General features: G+C 42.9%; 2 protein-coding genes across 3 annotated transcripts; both read right to left on the minus strand.

Annotated features, from left to right (window-relative positions):
* Positions 1-1,012: 1,012 nt before the first annotated feature.
* LOC118079553 (transmembrane protease serine 12-like) lies at positions 1,013-11,329 on the minus strand. The gene is made up of 5 exons (XM_060272014.2): positions 11,129-11,329; positions 9,363-9,564; positions 6,292-6,557; positions 3,396-3,541; positions 1,013-1,275 (listed from the first exon to the last, which is right to left on the minus strand). Exons 1-5 carry the CDS (start codon positions 11,238-11,240, stop codon positions 1,030-1,032), a joined length of 972 nt encoding a protein of 323 aa, XP_060127997.1. The 5' UTR covers positions 11,241-11,329; the 3' UTR covers positions 1,013-1,029.
* Positions 9,437-20,780, minus strand: LOC118079552 (transmembrane protease serine 12-like). 2 transcript variants are annotated; one of them, XM_088661362.1, is made up of 6 exons: positions 20,627-20,780; positions 18,842-19,046; positions 17,511-17,776; positions 14,242-14,387; positions 12,239-12,481; positions 9,437-9,564 (listed from the first exon to the last, which is right to left on the minus strand). In XM_088661362.1, exons 1-5 carry the CDS (start codon positions 20,721-20,723, stop codon positions 12,242-12,244), a joined length of 954 nt encoding a protein of 317 aa, XP_088517488.1. In that variant the 5' UTR covers positions 20,724-20,780; the 3' UTR covers positions 9,437-9,564; positions 12,239-12,241. The 2 variants fall into 2 exon arrangements, with proteins under 2 accessions (XP_088517488.1, XP_034959704.3); XM_035103813.3 differs by lacking the exon at positions 9,437-9,564 and having other exon boundaries at positions 12,239-12,420.
* Between the last annotated feature and the right edge of the window lie 1,017 nt (positions 20,781-21,797).

Genomic DNA, 21,797 nt, shown 5'->3' on the forward strand with positions numbered 1-21,797 from the left:
GTCACGACTGGACCTAATGGTCAGGGGTCCCTTTACCTTTTTATAAACACATACCGTATATTCCGGCGTGTAAGACGACTGGGAGTATAAGACAACCCCCAACTTTTCCAGTCAAAATATAGAATTTGGGATATACTCGCCGTATAAGAAATACGACCCGGCGTATAAGACAATCCCCAACTTTTGAGAAGATTTTCCTGGGTTAAAAAGTAGTCTTATACACAGGAATATACAGTACTTTGTTTTAGCCTTTGATAGGTGTGTGGTTTGTTGTTTTTAGTACTGTGGTATCTGTAGATTTACACAGAAGAAATTTGCTGTTTACATTGTTCAAGGAAGACCTGCAGAGGGAGCAAAGATCAAGTTTTCTAATACTTAAAGCCACCATTCATTGGATACTATGGAACTAGTTGTAGCAAAGCTCACAACTACTAGTGTGCAAAGCATATCTCAAAAATAATGTAAAAAAATGCAAGAAGATGGAAAAGGACTGAGGACATGTTGCAACTAAACTTCAAACAAGGTGTGTGCACTGAACTGCAAATTGTGTTTTATTTTTAAAATGCTATGGCACATTTAGCATCCATCGTGTAGCTTCTATAGCCAAGCATGCAAGATAAAGGGTTAAATGTGTGTTTGAATCTATTGGGGAGGGGAAGTAAGTAACTGATTTACGGAGCATATTGCTTGCTTAATAATAAATTCCCCTAATTACAATGTGGAAGAAGGGAGGGTGTCCATCTCTCTCTGTCCCACATTGCTGACACAAGGTTATTTGAACAGAAACATGGGGGGGGGAGGTGACTTTTGCAAATATCTTCCTCACACCACCCTCCAAAGCTCTCCCCCTCCTCTCCTGTGATGTTACAAAAGGAAGGGGAAATCAGTGGAAATCACCTCCCTCCACCCTTCTGCTCATGGAGGTCTGTGCTAGATTATTCCATTTGTAGAGGAACACAACTGAATATAACCCAGGAAATTTTAAAAGGAATTGGACATCATTCCTGAACAATAAGATAATTTGCTTCTTTATAGAGCACTGTGGATGATTACCCATCCCACAGTTAAAAAGATGAGAATACATGGCATGGTCAGTGTAATGGTTTTGTCAAATAAAATAGCTTGTGATTGTATCCAGCTCCTGAAACGAGCTGTACGTATATAGACTCCTGGAAATGTTGGTCGGCCACAGCCAAGGCCAAAGCTCGTGACTCCTATCAGGTAATATTTGGTGGCATCTGGGAAATAGCACATAAGTGGTCCACCACTGTCTCCCTGGAACATGAAAAATAAAGATGATGATATGAGTGTTTCTTTTGTTATTGCTAAGCTTTAGGCTGCAGAAAATTGTGGCCCAATTGGTGTTACGCAGGGGTCAGCAAACTTTCAGCAGGGGGCCAGTCCACTGTCCCTCAGACCTTGTGGGGGGCCGGAGTATACAGTCATACCTTGGTTTAAGTACTCCGCAGACCAGTCTGGACCAGATTAGTCCACTTTCCATTACTTTCAATGGGAAAGTTCGGCTTCAGGTTAAGTAAGCTTCAGGTTAAGCACTCCGCGGACTGTCTGGAACAGATTAATCCACTTTCCAATACTTTCAATGGGAAAGTTCGCTTCAGGTTAAGTACGCTTCAGGTTAAGTACAGACTGGAACCAATTGTGTACTTAAACCGAGGTACCACTGTATTTTGGAAAAAAAATATATGAATGAATTCCTGTGCCCCACAAATAATCCAGAGATGCATTTTAAATAAAAGGACACATTCTACTCATGTAAAAACACCAGGCAGGCCCCACAAATAACCCAGAGGTGCATTTTTTTTTTAAAAAAAGGACACATTCTACTCATGTAAAAACATGCTGATTCTCAGACCATCCGTGGGCCAGATTTAGAAGGCGATTGGGCCACATCCGGGCCCCAGGCCTTAGTTTGGGGACCCCTGGTGTTACGTCTCTAATGGACTGTCAAAAGTGGTGCAAATGATCTGATAGGAAATAAATATTCTGACTTTCCCCACCACCCTAGAGCCTTAATTTTAGACAGCTTTCAAAACTCACTTTTCTAAGCGCGTTTTGCGACAAGGAATTTCATTAGTGCAAGCAGTTTCTGAGCTCTGGGCACAGTACTGCGCCTAAGATTTCAGATTAAAACTGCCCCCAAATCCAACCCTTTTAGACATCAATCGTACAAGAAATATGCATACCAACAAAACAGGTATTAGAAGCCATTCCAAAACTAGCCCTATTGAGTAGCATTTTCCAAGACAACAATGCACACTCACACTACAAAGAGGTCATAAGCCACTTATTCAGCAGATAGGAGAATCATAACTAGACACTGGAGGAACCTGTCAGGAGTAAACATGGACCACTGGTACCAAACTATATTGAGAAACAGCCCTACAAGAAAAGCTAACCAGCAATCTGAAACTAATAGGGGCAAACAAAAGAGGATGTCTTTGCCTCACTCCCTTTGTTACATATACAGCCCTGCAAGACAACATAACCCGACAGCATATAAATCAATATGCCTAATGTGACCCAACAACACACACACCCCTCACACACAAACAAAACTCACTGCAATCAACTAAATGCAACTAACCATGCTCTGGGCTCTCAAACCTCTCACACTGTCAACAAAAACAAACACATAAACAAAGAACCTATCCTTGCAACACTGGCACAAACACACTGCACATACACTAAGCAAAAGAATGAAAAATCAATACCTCCCTTCTTTCTGACACCGAAATTGAGAAAGGACACTGAATTGAAAACATGTTGTATGCACCTTTGCTAAGTATGAAAATTCTTTAATAAAAAAAACTAGCAAGAATATGAAATTAAGGTATTGCTTGACATTTACAGTGGTACCTCGGGTTACATACGCTTCAGGTTACATACACTTCAGGTTACAGACTCCACTAACCCAGAAATAGTACCTCGGGTTAAGAACTTTGCTTCAGGATGAGAATAGAAATTGTGCTCCAGCGGTACGGCGGCAGCAGGAGGCCCCATTAGCGAAAGTGGTGTCTCAGGTTAAGAACAGATGCAAGTTAAGAACGGACCTCGGGAACGAATTAAGTTCTTAACCTGAGGAACCACTGTACAGTGTCACCCACCCTTAATGTCTTATTTTATCACATGAAGTACCATATATCAATTTCTATGCTATGATTGCATTCTGCATATTCCTTATGAGGTTTTACATAATCATGAAACAGACAGAGGAATAGAATTCTAACTCAGAATTCAATGAATGTCTTGGGTTTCCTAACTGCTGTAGTGTTACTGCTATTTATTAAGGGACAAAACAATAACTTGACCTAGCACCCATAATATACAGTGAAACGTCATGTCTTAAAATGACATACATATCCTGACATCTTTACCTGACAAGTGTCAATACCTCCACTTTCAGAGCCAGCACAAAGCATGTCTTCTTTTTTGAGTGACCCTCCATACCAGTCATCCCTATTGCAGACCTGCATTGGAATAATGTCTACTTGGGCTTCTTGTAATATACGTCTTTTTCCACCTGTAGGAAAAACAAGACAAAGCTGGAAGTATGCTTATTTTTGTTTAATGTTGCCTGATATACACAGCAATACACAAAAGTGCCGAATATTGGCAATTTTTGGGCCGATAGTTTTCCTAAATCTAGTGCACTGGGCACTAGATTTTCTAAATCTCCTGTGCAGAACTAGATAATCTACAATTGTTGCCAAAAGCTTAAGAACCCTTCCAACACCTTTAAGTTGTAACAAATACTGTTCAGCAGTTAACACAGACCCCGGGTGCATACGAAGCTTTGAATACACTATCCTTAATCCTTGAGTGGCTCTATTCCCCTTTCATCTTTCCAGCAGCACAATCTTCAAAGTGGGTAGTCCATGTGGCTGGATGAATATTACCATCACCAGGACTAATCCCAGCACTGCATTAAGTTGTCAGTCAGGATCCTCCCAGTTTGCTCATTCTAATTACATGAGTGAACTTTACATCATTATTGCAGACAGACAAAAGCAGACTTGTGGGACTGTTTGCTACAAACAGGTCACAGGGAAAGAAAGAGCTATTTCACACATTGCAGCAGTTAAGATTGTACCTATGAAGTTTTAGTATATGTTTAAAGATAATGTATGAATGTGACAAAGTTGGTGCATCACCCAGGTATGCCAAGCAGAGAACTGTGACTCCTAGCTTGCCATTCTCTAGCACATCCTCTGAGCAATGTTTGAAATAGCCCCAAATTCACTTACAGCAAAGAAACTTACCTGAAATCACTAAACTTACTTGACCGCAACTAGAAATGGTTATTCTGAAGTAGGTTTACTCTTTCCACCCGCTCTGAAGAAATAGTTTCCTGGTTCACAAGGTGATAAGGCTTTTACAGCATTGTGAACGATTTTGTTGTACTGACAGCTGGCTGCAACATTCATCCATCTGACAGTTTCTGTCCCCGACAAAGTAAATTTCTATGTCTGCTGAGAGCAGAGAAACAGCTGGTTGCAAAAAGGAGTGAAAGGGGCTCAGGGGCAGGCTCTGGCCAAAATAAATCCCAGACAGGAAACATTTCATTTTGGCTGACACCAGGGCCAACTCTCCAACAATTAGAGGGAAAACTAGAACATGGTATTTATCCAAGCACCTTCAAATGCAGAGTCCCAGGTCCTGTGCTAGGTAATAGATAATCTCTGCTTATCCTTCAACTAAGTACCTTAAGGAAGTTTCTCCAACTATAAGAATATCATCACCTATGAAATCTGCATAAGATTCTCAAGAGTTCCTACAAGAAGCGTTTTAAGACCACCAACCCATGAAAATGTTAGGCTTGAAGGTTTATTTTAGCTGATTATAACTGGAGATTGCTTATCTGTGCAGGAACATCTATTGTGTGTTGCTTCCAAGATCCACACATTATTCCACAGTAGCCAAGAGAAAGTGTTACTTCCTTTTCATTATAAACTTAAAACACCACAAAGGAAAAGATAAGGCAGAGGTGGAGCTGCAGCTCAATGGCAGCACATGCACAAGATCCTATGTTCAATTCCTGGCACCTCTAGCCAAAAGGCAGGTGATAAGAAAGACCTTTGCCACGATTTTTTGCCAGTCAGAGAAGGCAATAATGGACATGGGAAACAAATAGTTTGACCTAGCTCAAGGCAATTTTCTATGCTCCTATTTGTGGCACATTTGCAGAGCGAGTGGGGTGGTTTATTTTGTTTCACTATCAGAAAAAAGTTTCAAGGACATTTTGCCAAGGTTCGTAAAGGCATATATCTCCCTAGCGCACGAGGGAGAACTTTGTTAAGATATCTCCCCACTTGGGGGAGAGACATCTCTTCTGTTGTTCAGCGCTATAAACTGAAAGTATCAGTTCACTACGTGGGGGATCTAACAAGCAATACTGTACAGTGGTACCTCGGTTTATGAACACAATTGGTTCCGGAAGTCTGTTCATAAACTGAAGCGTTCATAAACTGAAGCGAACTTTCCCATTGAAAGTAATGGAAAGTGAATTAATCCGTTCCAGATGGGTACGCGGCATTCGTAAACTGAAAATTCGTAAACCGAGGTGTGCATAAACCGAGGTTCCACTGTACTCTGTACAATTGTTCACAGCAAAGTACCTCACTAGGAGTGACGTTTTCAGTCTCATGGCTGAATAGCATCCATCCAAAATTCTCACTAAAGAAGGTAGGAACACTGGACTTGCTGTGAATGTTTGTTTATTCTCTTCATTGGATGGAGATACATATACTGTACACCCAAAAGTTGTCTTGCTGTTGTAGTGAAGTGGCAGCAGTATATTTGACTCCCAGAAGTACCGGTAGCAATTCAATATCAACAGAGTCTGGGGATAACCGTCCATCTTCTGCATATGTTTTTGGCAGAAGAGGACAATATCCCCTTTAATGGGTTTCTGGATTGTGAATCCTGTTTTTATTTAGCTGCGTTACCTCCAATTTCATTGTAATTACACAATGACAATAAAGCAATCTAATCTAATCTAATCTAAAGCTATGTAAGGACCTCTCACTGAAGGGGCCAAGAATTTGCATAGCTCTACCTATGCAAACCTATAGAGATGCGGGTGGCACTGTGAGTTAAACCACTTAGCCTAGGGCCTGCCAATCAGAAGGTCAGCGGTTCGAATCCCCTTTTAACCTTCAAAGCAACCCTTTCCTAGATCACTTCCATCCACTGCAAATAAAGAACATGCAGGCTAAATCCAAGTTTGTTTTCTCACTGCTGTCAACAAAAGGAAAAAAAGTATAGATTTACCTCTCTGCAGCGTTTTCCCCCAACCACTTATATAACATGGAGTCTCATTGGTCATAAGAAGCGGACCCTCAGGTAAGCAGATGGGCTGAATATAATCATTGAATTTGATAGAGTCCATTAATTTAAACAAGGCAAGATCATTTTCAAAGGTTTTCTTCTGGAAATCGGAGTGCATAATGATAGCCCTGACTCGGCTCTTCACAGTATAAGACTGGTACATATAAAGATGATGCAGTCCCATCACAGCCCTCCAAAACTCGGGGAACCTAGAATAAAATCCTTTGTGAAGTCAATGATCACTATAAAATTGCAACTTTACAGACTGAGACTTGAGAGTTGCCTCTTCCTTCACATCCCGTGCAAAACCAATAAACATGGAACCAGACTCTGATCAGACGATGAGAGAATGGCTGAGATTGCTCCAAATGATAACATAAATGTAATAAGTAAGACATATATTACCGTGTTTCCCCGAAAATAAGACACCGTCTTATATTTATTTTTCTTTTAAAAAACACACTAATGGCTTATTTTCAGGGGGTGTCTTATTTTTTTCCTCCTTCTGCCATGGCCGGCATTGCTGCTGCGCCTATCACTATTTTAGGGGTATGGCTTATATTCATTGAATGCTTTAAAATCCTGCTACGGCTTATTTTATGACTACGTCTTAAAATGGGGAAAACAGGGTCTGTCCAGGTAAGAGTAAAACTTCTTAAAACAAATTCGTAATGTGTACAACAATAATATTTCAATTAAATTCAAGAATTGTCCTCAATCAAACTTGGAATCTTACAATGATACAGTACAATATAATCATGGAGTTGGAAGGGACCCAAAGATCTAGTCAAACCCCTGCAATGCAGGAATATGCAGCTGTCCCTTATGGGGATCAAACCCACAACCTTTGTGTTATCAGCACCATGTTCTAACCAACTGAACTATCCGGCTGACAAAATGACTGTGCTTAATAATGAGTGCAAATACTTTTCCTATCTGAGCCATTCAGCAGAAGACTGGTTTTCGCATGCCAATTACTGCCTATGCAAATTCTACTCAGAATGCAAATTCGCATGCCAATTACTGCCAATTACTGCAAATTTCGCATGCCAATTACTGCCTATGCAAATTCTACTCATCGAAAGCTGTTATTTTTGGAAACTAAAATAATCACAGCAACTTGGAAGATAAGGTTCATAGCCAAAGAATGGCATGAATAAGTGTGTGTTCCCACAGCACTTTCTTGAGCAGCAGCTGTCCAAGCCTAAACTGCTGACCTCTTAAAAGTGAGAGAAGCTATGCAAGTAGCTTGTGAATCCATATGGATAAGTGCTATTCCAAGCTGCTTACTAGAAACCATGGCCAATATTATTAGAATAGCTTCCATTGGCATGAATGGGAGGGTTTTTTAATCAATGTAAATACCGGGCATGGTGGCACTCAATCCAGATTTGGACTGCAGCAGGGGCAATGGGTTAAAGTGCCAACTTTACCATCACTACACCTATTATTTACTTTAAAATCATTATTAATGTACTTGAATGCAACGCTTGCTGATGGTAACAAGTCAATTCTGCATATTTTGAGCTGCAGTACTATAGCCCTCTTCAGGTATTCCAAAAGCAAGCATAGGAGAAGGGGAGAGACTGCTAGCTGTCTGCCCCCCCCCCCCAAAAAAAACACTTCTACCACCCTCTATGAGTTCTGGGCAACTGTCTAGGGAAGCGTCTTATACTTGTGTGAAAAATGCTAATGTGCGCTCTTCCCCTTCCCAAGTTTATTTCAGTCAAATTATGAATGCCTGAAGAGGACCTATGTGAGAGTTTTGTGACCCTTGCTACAAAACAATGTGAGCAAAATAAAAAGGGGAGTGCAATGTTAAGAGCACTGAGAACCAGTGTAGTTCATTGAATAAAGAAAGATTATTAGGAAAATGTGGAATCATCCTCCTTTCTGCTATATACTCTTTATACAGCCAGGGCAAGTTATTTTGTTTTAGACTAAGCTGACTATTCAGAATTTTTATAAGGGTGAGTGTGATCAATATTGCTAAGCAAAATTTAAAAGGACAAATAAAGCATCTTATCATCATGAACAAGTTAGCATTTCCCCCCACAGGAAACAACTGAAAATTACAGCTGAAGCTTGCACAAATTTCAGGAACGTGTGTCCATGTTATGCACGCACGATCCATGGACTATTAAGATACAACTTTTATAAGAGTAACTTTTATTACGAGTAAAAAGTAAACCTGATTATAGACTGAGTTGGGAGGAGACTGCCAGCCTCAGCTTCCCTTCCCTGCATGTAGCTGTCTCTGCCTCACTTCTTTTGCCTTAGTGACTCTTTCAGTCTCCTCTCTTCAGGCTTTCTTAGTCCTCAATCCTGTCCTTTCCCCTCCATCTTTGTTCCCAGTCTGCTTTTATGTTCTCAGGTTCTCTCTCACCCACCCACAGAGTGGATCCATGCAGATCAGATTGGGGGTGCAAGGGAAGTTTGCATCCATCAAGACATTGGGATCCAGCCATTAAAGTGCTGTGTCTACTATATTTTTATTTTTATTATTTATTATTTGCTTTTTTTCTGCCACTACCAAAACCACTGGGGACAAAGCAGCAAATCAGACTTGCAAACTGGGGATTGGCCACCCAAGGCATAAAGGCAGTTTTATATCGGATTCTATTTTTAATTATCCTTAACATGGATCAACATGGCTTCCTTACACTGGATCAACCTTTTCAATGAACTATCCACCATCTCTTCAAGATCCCCTTCCTGCTTAGTCACTGCCAACTCAGACCCCATCAGACAGCCGTTCTGCAATGCTTCCCACTGCATTTCCTACTAAATTGTCACTTTGGGGGGTTGTTCCCAGGCCACGCACACCATAACTTTCTAAGCAGTACCTTTGCAGTCTAGTCTGACAAACCAGTTCAGGGAGACAAGATGGATTCACAAATAATGTACAAATATTTAATTGTCTTATAGATTTTTTCAACTTCAGCCAATGCATTTGCATGTTTTTCTTTCACCTAAAATTTATAGGAAAACTTTCAGAATCAAAGGATACATACGTCCACTCTTTAATGCAGTGTGCTGCTGTCAGGACTGAGTTGTGGTTAATTAAAGATCCACCACACATATGCTGATATCCTATGCCAAAGTGGAAAACTTGAAGACTGACTTGCCAAGGCCATGCTCCAAGTTGAGCATCATGTCCACCTACAATCCGAGACCCTGCTTGTATCTCATCCACAATAGGCCTTGTTCCACAATCTAGGAACAAAACACAGTTAAACTGGTGAAAAGTTTGTTAGGTGCCTCATCAAATGAGGCATTCAGATAACAAAGTGGCAAAGGAGCAATATTCCTGCTGGTGAAGAACTCAGATAAGCATGCGAAGACTGTTCAAAACTTTACTCAATTTATTCAGAAAAAAAGAAGTCAAACGATATTTTTAGGAGATAAAGAGTGAAATTCAAAGCAAGATTAAACAGATAGCTTAACTTAATGAAGACTGTGTTGCACTTTTCCATGCTTCCCCCCTGAAACTGAAACTTAATTATTATTTTGAATTAAAGGAATTAAAAAAGGATATGAAGTGCATTATCCTGCAGTGTTAGAGGACTTAATTTCTAACATTAAGAGAAAAAGAGCAATAAGGTCTTTAAAAGAGAAATGGTTTGTGTATGTTTACTGCATGAGACACATTTGGCAAACAAACATCAGAAATACATGAATAAGCAAGTAGGTCATGTTTTGTTTTCATCATTTGATATTAAAGTAAAAGGATAAATTATTTTCATTGCTAACAATATGCCATTTGAGACAATCCAGTCCTATAGAGATTAGGAAGGTAGAACTGTACTGCTAAAAGGACTGAGATTGGGAGAAAAATGGGCATTAATGTATTATTGCATTGCCACCCCAACTTCTGAGCTGTGCAGGATTCCATGCTCTTTACCCAGGGTTTGGTTTCCTTGGAATGAGGGATACAGGAACCTGTGTGGTGTCTTGAGGGTGGGGCTTTTTTTCTCAGCTGGAACTCCCGGGAACTCAATTCCTGCACCTCTCAGGTGGGCGCCATTGCCATTATTAAGAGAACAAGGGGGAGTTCCCCTTTCCAAGAGAAATAGCACAGTTTGAGGGTATAATATACATATATTTAACCTGGGCCAAGATGGAGGGGCTTACAAGCATTAACACCCCAGAAGGGTTTTCTTCTCCCATAGCCCCAGCCTTGGATTCAAGCTGGAACCAGGAGGGGCTCTCCCTCTTCTCGCCCAGCTCACAATACACTCTCTCCAATTGTCCTTCTCACTGGCCTGGCTACTTCAAAAACGGAACCCTCCCCGCTAGATTTAACACCCCACCCCACCCCCAAAACATACGGTAGCAATACCCATACAATCTCGTTCGCAGATACCAGCTGTGAGCCCCGGGGCCTTTCGACTCCGCCAACTGCTGCGGCCAGCGCCGTTTGCCAACGGACGGGAGGAAGGGCCAAGGACTTCGCTGCTCTCCCCTCCGCCCGAGCGAATCCTCACGGCAGATCCACATGGCCGTGTAAGGTGCGCGCGTCGCTTTCAAATATAGCGTAAACGTCGCCGTCCACGGATGTGAGCCGGTGGCTGCCGGGACGCGTAGTTCGGAGAGCTTTCTCCTTGCCCTCCCGGCCCCACCCGGGCGAGGACGTCGCGCGCAAACGCAGCGGCGGCGGCAGCCTCTGCCGGCCTTCGGGACGCCCTGGTGCGTCGTTGTGTGAGGGGGACCTTGCCCGAGACCGGCTTCCTCGACGCCGGTGACCCCCGGCACGCAAAAGCCGGGCAGCCGGGCTCACCTTTTGTGGGTATGACAGAGGACAGGGCCCCCGGCGGAGCCTCGCACAGCAGCACTAGCGCCGCCACCAAGGAAGTGGCTGAGAGGCAAGAGAGGAGCCACCGCCGCTGCATCGTCGGTCAAGAAAAACGACGGGTTGCTCTTCCCCGCCCCCTGACGTCACATCAGCGGCACGTGATTGGCAGGAAGCCGCCAGTCCCGCGGTTGCGCACGAGGCTTTTAAATGACGTTTCAATGCGTTTCCATCCCCTACTCTCCTTTACTATCATTTTCCCTTTATCGTTCTATGAAATTGGGCTTCCCTGCGCATTTTCTCTTTGGTGTATGCGAATTTCCGACCCAGTAAATGTAGGAAGACGCTTGGCAAATAGGGAGAGGTCTGTAATGGGAAGCTTGCACGGAAGGGGGCTCCCTAAAATCCACTGAGCACTAAGTATCAAAGATGGGGAACCTTTACCTGTACTCAAAGAGTCTAATCTGTCTGACCAATCGCAATGTTCCATCCCATAATTCATACGTGGTCACTTCACTCCACCAACCTCCTCCGCCTCATCCCTGCTCTTTTTCCTTGGCTCACTCCGAAGTGAAATGAAATGGCGAGGACTCCAGCCATTAGGAGGAGGTGGAGGGAAAGCAAATGAAGAAACCCCAACTCAGCCACTCCATGTGTGTATTTGGCTTTGGCACCATCCGGTGTGCAGTTCCCCAAAGGTTACCTCTAAAAATGAACCCCCACCTCCTGCTGATAAATAGTCCCCACCAAGTTGTTTGCAAATAAAATTGTCAAGTAAGATTTCACAGATCACTAATTGTACTTATGGTATACATCAACTTGTTTGCTTTATAAAAATAATAATAATCCATATACAAATAATATATTTTTAAATGCACTAATAACAGTGCAATCCTACATCTACTCAGAACTGATTCCCACTGAATTCAGTGAGGCTTACTGTCAACTAAATAGGTACTGCCATATGACTATTTCTTTTCAGATTAAGAACAAATATTTTCAATTAGGGTTGATTGAATTTAAATAACAAACTGACAGCTGACGAGTTGATATTGCTAAATATATTAAAATCAGTTGTGGGGTTTTGAGGAACTTTACCTTTTATAGAACAAGGTGAAAGCTTAGCCACTTCACAGTCAAAATTATCAGGACACACTTAATGTTCACAGTGCTGGTTCTACCACGTAGGTGTGAAACTATCCAGTCTCTAAAATGAATTGTACCAAGATAGATCCCTGGATACTTTTGCTGGCCACAGCTAACGCTTGAGATGGTGATTCCTATCAAATAATATTGGGAAACATTTGGGAAATAGCACATCAAAGGTCCACCACTGTCCCCCTGGAACATGAAAAATATAAAATCAAAATTGAGTGTTGCTTATAGTATTTTAAAGTTTTAGTATGCAGAGGGACTGTAAACTAATTAGTCTGAACAATGTATTTCATGTCAAAAGAAAACAATGCTTTCTAGGAAACACAGATATATCTTGAAATCTTTGATTGGGTAATCTCACTTTGGCTGGTTTATAGTACCTGCAGGTAAGCTGTTTACAGAACCTTATCATGTGTTCTGAAGAGTCCAGCTACATGGTCAATAAACATAAGACTTAAAATCAAGCGAAAATCCCAAGAATACAATATGATCTAACAATTCTTAGCTCTCATAACATGGTGGTAGTGATGGTGATGCACAGAGATTATGTGAAAGACACACACACACCCTTTCTGCTTTCAGAAATTATTATTTCTACCCCGCCCATCTGGCTGGATTTCCCCAGCAGAAAAATACAATACTATAATTTATTAAACATTAAAAGCCTCCCTAAACAGGGCTGCCTTCAGATGTCTTCTAAAAATCTGGTAGCTGTTTTTCTCTTTGACATCTGATGGGAGGGCAGGCGCCACTACCGAGAAGACCCTCTGCCTGGTTCCCTGCAACTTGGCTTCTTGCAACGAGGGAACCGCAAGGCCCTTGGTGCTGGACCTCAGTGTCCGGGCAGAACGATGGGGGTGGAGACGCTCCTTCAGGTATACTGGACCGAGGCCATTTAGGGCTTTAAAGGTCAGCACCAACACTTTGAATTGTGCTCAGAAACGTACTGGGAGCCAAAGTACGTCTTTCAGGACCAGAGTTATATGGCCATGGCAGCCGCTCCCAGTCACCAGTCTAGCTGCCACATTCTGGATCAGTTGTAGTTTCCGGGTCACCTTCAAAGGTAGCCCCACGTAGAGCACATTGCAGTAGTCCAAGTGAGAGATACCTAGAGCATGCACCACTCTGGCGAGACAGTCCGCAGGAAGGTAGGGTCTCAGCCTCCGTACCAGATGGAGCTGATAGACAGCTGCCCTGGACACAGAATTGACCTGCGCCTCCCATGGACAGCTGTGAGTCCAAAATGACTCCCAGGTTGCACACCTGGTCCTTCAGGGGTACAGTTACCCCATTCAGGACCAGGGAGTCCTCCACACCTGCCCGCCTCCTGTCCCTCACAAACAGTACTTCTGTCTTGTCAGGAATCAACCTCAATCTGTTACCCACCATCCATCCTCTAACCGCCTCCAGGCACTCACACAGGACCTTCACTGCCTTCACTTGTTCTGGGATGGCCAAAATCATTTTTCCCAGAACCCCATCCCCTTTTTATTTTTTGCCACATACATAAAATTGAATGTGCGCAAGTTGTGAGCTTACTATAGTTATATTTGATGAAAAAATTGTATTAATGGTAACACATTTTCAACCCCAACTGGAATCAGTTTTTTTCCATATGTATAGTACAAAAAAGTAGTTGCCATTTCCCCCTTCACGTCCCCTCTCCTCCCCACCCTTTCTAAGTCTATGAATCTGCAGACAAGAACTTGTTTGTGTGCTAGATTTTTACAGAGCTGAGAACACTTTTACAAACAATATTATCTCACTTGAATTTTACATGGATGTCTCTATTGTCTATTTTTTCACACAATGTAATCTTCATTTTTATTTTGTAAATTTACTTAGTGCTACTTTGACATTCTACCGGGCAATATAATTTGTCTAAGCAAGCCACATAACAGCATCTGTTGGTAACATGGTTTACAGTGGAAATATCTCTGTTTTACCTTACAGGTATTTTTGTGTCCACTTGCAGAGTCAGCACAAATCATATCCCTTGATATTCCATGCCCTGAATACCAGCGATGTCTAGCACAGGTGTACAGTGGTATAATGTCTACCTGAGATTCTTGTAACGTATATTTCATATCACCTGTAAAGAAAACACAAAATATTACTGGAAGTATGCTTGTGTTCAACCTTCTGCATCCAGTACAAATGTTATAAGCCTGATGCAGCAGACCTTCATCCCCTTGTGCAGAATCTACATGTGTTGTCAAACAAGGCTTAGAATTCCTTCTAACATTTTGGAGAAACAGAAAATTTTGTCAGCTAAAACATGAAACTGTAGATGCGATCTCATTTATCCTTGTGTGACTGTCATACCGTGTGACCTGTGGTGGTTCTTATTTTTTATTTTGTTAAGAGTACATGAGATTGGCAGGCTGCTGTATTTGTATTTTTTTTTACTGTGGTATTTTCCTTTTACTGTATATCTTTCCAATGATGCAATCTTTAAGTGAGCAGCCTGTGTGGCTGGGGGTAAAGATGGTGCAATGAGTCAATACCACATCATGCACATGGATAACAATTCATACATTAATACAGTGCAATTCTATGGTACCTGTGAGGATATTCTAGAGGCCGTAGGAAAGGTTGGATATACTTCGCAGACATGAGAAAATAATCATTTGTAATGGTGCTAGGAAACAAGGCTATGGCAACGGAATCATTCTTGCCCCTACTGAATCAGAAGTCCACAATTTCCCCAATTTCCCCACTTTAACCCATCCTGCCAGCTACTGATATAAGCAACAAACAGGCAAGGGTCAACCACAGGAGGAGACTTCTAGCAGTATAATAAGGCTGAGATGTTTCATAAGGCAATACAGGACCAGGACAATTTTGGGCATCTGTTCCTGGGGACTCCACCCTCCCCACCTGGATATGGGATGAAAGACCAAGTAAAAGTGTGCATGTGACGAGGCTAAGCTGTAAGCAAGTACAATTTGTGGCATAATTGCTGGTCGTGGGCTACATCTGTCGGGGACACCATTGCACCTGCAAGCACCCTCTGGCACCAGCAAAAGATACCTACTGTACTAACAAATGGACACAGTGAAAATCCAGATAGAAACCAGACTTCAAAGTTCTCTGCTGGGCTGTATGTAGGCTGAGCATGCCTCCTTTCAAAACTCAGTTCCAAATGGATGCAAGCCCCCCTCCATTCGCTTCTGGGCAGAAAGAGTACAGGATGTTAAAAGTGACAACACTGCAGAGACTGGTGGTTGTTTGGTTAAGGGAGAGCCACAGAGCCCACATGTTCAATCCCTGCCCCCAGTTTTTAATTGTTTGCCTTTTTTAAGGGTTTGGGGGTCCCCCCCCAAAAAAACCTTGCCCAGTCAATAATGAGACAAGGAATAAGACTGATGTATTCAAGTCTCCAGGGCCAGATGAACTACACCTAAGAGTATTAAAAGAACTGGCAGAGGTGATTTCAGAACCACTGGCAATAATCTTTGAGAATTCCTGGAGAACAGCAGACTGGAAGAGGGCAAATGTTGTCCCTATTTTCAAAAAGGGGGAAAGAGAGGACCCAAACAATTACCGCCCAGTCAGTCTGACATCAATACCAGGAAAGATTCTAGAGCAGATCATTAAACAAACGGTCTGTGAGCACCTAAAAAGAAACGCTGTGATCACTAAAAGTCAGCATGAGTTTCTGAAAAATAAGTCATGTCAGACTAATCTGATCTCATTTTTTGACAGAATTACAAGCCTAGTAGATGAAGGGAATGCTGTGGATATAGCCTATCTTGATTTCAGCTAGGCCTTTGACAGGGTGCCCCATGATATTCTTGTAAAGAAGCTGGTAAAATGAGGGCTAGACAATGCTACCATTCAGTGGATTTGTAACTGGCTGACTGACCGAACCCAAAGGGTGCTCATCAATGGCTCCTCTTCATCCTGGAGAGTAGTGACTAGCGGGGTGCCACAGGGTTCTGTCTTGGGCCCAGTCTTATTCAACATCTTTATCAATGACTTGGATGATGGGCTTGAGGGCATCCTGAGCAAGTATGCAGATGACACCAAATTGGGAGGGGTGGCTAATACCCCAGAGGACAGAATCACACTTCAGAATGACCTTAACAGATTAGACAACTGAGCCAAAGCAAACAAGATGAAAATTAGCAAGGAGAAATGTAAAGTACTACACTTGGGCAAAAAAAATGAAAGGCACAAATACAGGATGGGGGACACCTAGCTTGAGAGAAGTACACGTGAAAAGGATCTAGGAGTCCTGGTAGACCACAAACTTGACATGAGTCAACAGTGTGATGCAGCAGCTAAAAAAGCCAATGCAATTCTGGGCTGCATCAATATAGGAGGAGTATAGCGTCTAGATCAAGGGAAGTAATAGTACCACTGTATTCTGCTCTGGTCAGACCTCACCTGGAGTACTGTGTCCAGTTCTGGGCACCACAGTTCAAGAAGGATACTGACAAGCTGGAACGTGTCCAGAGGAGGGCAACCAAAATGGTCAAAGGCCTGGAAACGATGCCTTATGAGGAACGGCTTAGGGAGCTGGGTATGTTTAGCCTGGAGAAGAGAAGGTTAAGGGGTAATATGATAGCTGTGTTCAAATATATAAAAGGATGTCATATAGAGGAGGGTGAAAGGTTGTTTTCTGCTGCTCCAGAGAAGCGGACACGGAGCAATGGATTCAAACTACAAGAAAGAAGATTCCACCTAAACATTAGGAAGAACTTCCTGACAGTAAGAGCTGTTCAACAGTGGAATTTGCTGCCAAGAAGTGTGGTGGAGTCTCCTTCTTTGGAGGTCTTTAAGCAGAGGCTTGACAGCCATATGTCAAAAACGCTTTGATGGTGTTTCCTGCTTGGCAGGGGGTTGGACTGGATGGCCCTTGTGGTCTCTTCCAATATGATTCTATGAACTTCAATAAATTTATGTACCATCCTGACAGACAGCAGTTCCCCACTAAGAATACATGCAAGCGAAACCCAGGTTTTCCTCAGGTGATATAAATCTCAATGTATTGATATCAACAAAGCTTTCTGTGTTCACTAAAACAGTGTTTCCAAAACTTGGGTCTCCTGCTGTTTTTGGACTACAATGCCTATCATCCCTAGGTAGCAAGACCAGTGGTCAGGATGATGGGAATTATTGTCCAAAAACAGCTGGAGACCCAAGTTTGGGAAACACTGCACTAAACTAATATTAGATTATTCTGAAGAGACAAAAACAAAAGATTTACCTTTCTCCTCTTTTTTCTCCCATCCACTTATATAACATGGGTTCTTGTCTGTCACTAGAAGAGGAATGTCAGGTAAGCAGATGGGCTGAATATATTCATCGTATTCGACAAACTTTATTAATTCGAATAAGGCAATGTCATTGTCATAGCTGTTCACTTTGAAATTAGAATGGACCACAATGTCTCTCACCCGGAAATTTATAGTATGAGAATGATGTTTATAAAGATGACGCAAGCCAATCACAACTCTCCAGTACTCTGGGTTCCTAGGACAAAAAAACCCCTTGGTTAACACAAAATTGCTGCTTAAGTGAATTTTTAACTTTGAGCAACACCATAACAAAGCTCAAAACATGCAGTAATAATTCCACTTCAATTCAAATGTACTTCCCTTAAACAAAAAAGAATAGATATTATTTTGGCAAACTATTCCATACAAATAGCAATGATATAACTGGCTTTTCATTCAGCAAGGGGTTGATTTTATGACTGCAATACAGTGGTACCTCGGTTCTCAAACATCTCAGTTGACGAACCTTTCGGAACCCAAACGCCGAAAACCCAGAAGTAAATGTTTCCATTTTGAAATGCGCCTTGGAAGTCAAACAGCTTCTGCTGCATGTTTACATTTTTCTTCTTTGAACTTGCAGCCAGCCCTTTACACCTCAGTTATCAAATGTTTCGGAAGTCAAATGGTCTTCCGGAACAGATTACGTTTGAGAACCGAGGTACCACTGTAATTCCTCATGGAAGCTCTAATCAGAATCAGAGAAAGTTCTATGTGCTCAACAGGTAATTTAACCTTGTGCTTATTGAGCAGCAGTTGTCTCACGCTGCATGGTAAGGCTTTTTTTTGAAACTGAGTGATTGAAGCTTCATAAAGAGTTATTTGGTATGGGCAACTGCTGCTCAAAGTCCAGAATCACCCTTGAAACACAGTACAATATAAGAACCTGGTAGGGTGGGGTAAGTGCTGAGAGCACCATGTCTAAGCTAAGCTGCCTAGTAACCTCACATACTGGTGATGAAGTTGTTGAGTCACCATGTGTAGCTACACCTTCATAATAGTGTAAAATACATTCTTATATGCAGTAATTCTAAAGCACTGGACCCATGATTTAAACATAGCTTACTCTGAGTATGTTTTCAGAAATTGTATTTATAAAATCATATTATTATTTAAGATTTGTGAGAAGCCTACCAAAACAATGTGCACAGAATACTGACATCAAGACAGGCTATACCCAAGCAACCAAGAAAAAAAGAGGGGGGAAAGAACGCATACATTTTTTTCCTTATACCTAAAATGGACAAAATATAAAGATACATACACCCATTTTTTAATGCAGCGTGCTGCTGTCAATACTGAGTTGTTACTAATTAAAGATCCACCACATTTGTGACGATAACCGCCTTCAAAAACACGGTAAATTTGAAGACTAACAAGCCATGGCCATGCCCCGAGCTGAGCCTCATGATCACCTTCTATCTGAGTCCCAGTTTTTTTCTCATCTATAAGAGGCCTTGTTCCACAAACTAAAAAAAAAAGACAAGTTATATTGGTGAGATGCAATGAATGTAAGTGTTCCATAAAACACAATCTGCATTCAGCAAGATGTTTAGAGCCACTTAATTTAAACTGATTGATTCAGTACAATTCTATAAATGGGCCACCTGTCAGAGAGCTGAAGCAAACCCATTTTGAATCACCATCCCTTGTTATCGGAAATGAATCCAAAATAATTTCGCAGCTTCTTTGATTCTCAGAATAAAAGGACACATACTTACAGGATGATATCCCAATGTTCAAAAGGCAGCATAATCCATGTGCTTTGTTTATATACTACAATTTATTCAATATCAGGGCAGTATTCAGTCTTCCCTCCTCATTTTATCCACAGAACAGCATTGTTATGCTCAGGGAGCTTGGTGGCTTAGGGGACAATCCAAACCCAAGATACATAGGGATGCGCAAATTAAAATCCAGAGGATCTCCAGGTCAGCTGGTCAATTCGTGGAGGAGTTGGGCTATATATCTTAAGTATACTGTAAGTAAAATAAAATAAAAATTCCGTCTAGTAGCACCTAAGAGACCAACTAAATTTGTCATTGGAAGTGTGCATGCACATGAAAGCTCATACCAACAAACTTAGTTGGTCTCAAAGGTGCTACTGGAAGGAATTTTTTTTTATTTTGCTTCTACTACATCAGACCAACACGGCCACCTACCTGTAATTAAGTATACGTTTAATGGTACTTGACTGACCAAGCTGAGTGAAGATCCAAGTTCAACATAGGCTGTCCATCTTTAGGGCTGGGCAGCCTATGCTGAACTTGGAGCTTCACTCAGCTTGGTCAGTCAAGTTCCATTAACTTCTTAAGATTGCTCTCTTGGTGTCTATTTGAACTCAGGTCTCCCCAGCCATAGTTCAACGCTAACAGGCTACATCATACTGATTGGCATACACTTTTTTCTCATTTTTTGCTGTAGCCTTCTCAAAAAATGCCTGCTATCAATGTAACGTCAAGATAAACCAAGTTATGATCACATTGTTAAGATCATCATATTGTCTTTGCACAAAAGCCCAGAGGCTGTGGAAGCAGCGCCCTTGAAACCTCAAAGTGGGAGCTGCAGCTGACGTGTGCTTGTCTCCGAACTTGGTAAATTAGAACAAATACCGACACAGGGCAACGTTGGACGTAACACGGCTTAATGGTGTCCTTTGCAAAAAGCGTGTCCGTGCAGAGACGGGCTTCAATAGTATCTTTCCGCTGCGACTTAAACTACGGCCGGAAGAGGCGAGACAATTCTGCAAAAAAATGGACTCTCACAAGCAGGTGCACACGCCTCAAACTCTATGCAAAACACCGTGCGCAAGTCCGTTGCCCACCGGCTTAAATATTGCACACGTGACTCCCACGTGAAGGATCGCCCCTTCACATCTGACACCCAAATACCACCTGCTTTGTATTGGAGGTTGCCGGGAGTCGTAGTTCAGTGAGGGTGAAGCATGCATATCCATGCGCAGGCGCAGTTAATTCCTCCGGCCGTGTCAGTGCCCGGCCCACAAGCGGCTTCGACGCCGGCACCGCACTTCGCGGGAACGGGGGCTCACCGTGTGTAGGGACCCCGGAGGGTCGGGCTCCGGGCGGTGGTCCATACAGCAGCACGAGCAGAGCCAGTGAGAACGCGGGGCGAAGCCTACGCCGCATCGTCCGTCGAGGGAGAAAAAAATGGCGGCCAACCCGCCGCCTTTCCCTCTCGGCAGCAGTGACGCTGGGAGCGTCACGTGACGGGGCGCGCGGGAAAGCTCCAGCGTATCGGCAGTTTGTCTTCGTGGGGCAGAGGGAAGCATGCGCTGGGAAAAGGGGGCGCGGGACCTGGGCGGCACCAGGGGAAGGAAAAAATATTTTAAAAACCAACCCCAATCCTTCAGCAGTTCTTATAATAACTAGCTGGCCTGGTATGGTTCAGGTGTAGGGGACGCGGGTGGCACTGTGGGTCACAGAGCCTAAGGCTTGCCAATCAGAAGGTCGTCGGTTCGAATCCCGCAAGCTACCGTTGTTCTGTCCCTGCTCCTGCCTACCTAGCAGTGCGAAAGCACGCAGTGCAAGTAGATAAATAGGTACTGCTCTGGCGGGAAGGTAAACGGCATTCCCGTGCACTGCTCTGGTTCGCCAGAAGCGGCTTAGTCATGCTGGCCTGGCCACATGACCCGGAAGCTGTACCCCGGCTCCCTCAGCCAGCGCTGCAACCCCAGAGTAGGTCACGACTGGACCTAATGGTCAGGGGTCCCTTTACCTTTACCTTATAGTTCAGGTGTAGGACTTGCCTATTAACAGTGAGTTAGGAAAAGCTCGCTTTTGCAACAGAGTAGCTACGAGGAGGAAAGGTGGGGTACTTTGTGTGTGTGTGTGCAGCCTGATGTTCCTTACGCATTGCTGTGGCTCAGTCTCTTAAATGGAGCCTCAGAGTCCCCCTTCAAACTCCCCTCACCCCCCCCATCCCTATATCCTATGATTGGGCCCACCCTGTCCTGACCCATGACCTATTTGGGTCACCCCCCACCCAGGCAAGCCCCTACCTCCACTGGGTCTAGTCTGGAAAACGGTCTAGTCCTAGTCTGTGAAGCAGAGCCAAGATACTGTGGAGAGGGAAGCTTTCCTAGGTGCAGTACCAGTGTAGCCATCACTAGGGGGCGCTGTGTTGCAATCTCTCCTGTATTCCCAGCATGCACTTTGGTATGATTTGTGATCATACCAAATTTTTGGAGGGTTTTACGTGGC

This window comes from Zootoca vivipara, chromosome 2, assembly GCF_965207765.1.
Source record: "Zootoca vivipara chromosome 2, rZooViv2.hap1.1, whole genome shotgun sequence".
In the NCBI taxonomy this organism is placed as follows: domain Eukaryota; kingdom Metazoa; phylum Chordata; class Lepidosauria; order Squamata; family Lacertidae; genus Zootoca; species Zootoca vivipara.

What these genes read in the sequence shown, in the direction of transcription:
- LOC118079553 (XM_060272014.2), bottom strand. Translation starts at nt 11,240, where the DNA reads ATGCAGCGGCGGTGGCTCCTCTCTTGCCTCTCAGCCACTTCCTTGGTG. An exon ending in GGGGAAAACGCTGCAGAGAG is followed by an intron (nt 3,542 to 6,291) that starts GTAAATCTATAC and finishes TTTTTCCTACAG; the next exon opens with GTGGAAAAAGACGTATATTA. An exon ending in GAGGTATTGACACTTGTCAG is followed by an intron (nt 1,276 to 3,395) that starts GTAAAGATGTCA and finishes TTCATGTTCCAG; the next exon opens with GGAGACAGTGGTGGACCACT.
- LOC118079552 (XM_088661362.1), bottom strand. Translation starts at nt 20,723, where the DNA reads ATGCGGCGTAGGCTTCGCCCCGCGTTCTCACTGGCTCTGCTCGTGCTG. An exon ending in CTCCGGGGTCCCTACACACG is followed by an intron (nt 19,047 to 20,626) that starts GTGAGCCCCCGT and finishes TTTTTTTTTTAG; the next exon opens with TTTGTGGAACAAGGCCTCTT. An exon ending in GACACAAAAATACCTGTAAG is followed by an intron (nt 12,482 to 14,241) that starts GTAAAACAGAGA and finishes TTCATGTTCCAG; the next exon opens with GGGGACAGTGGTGGACCTTT.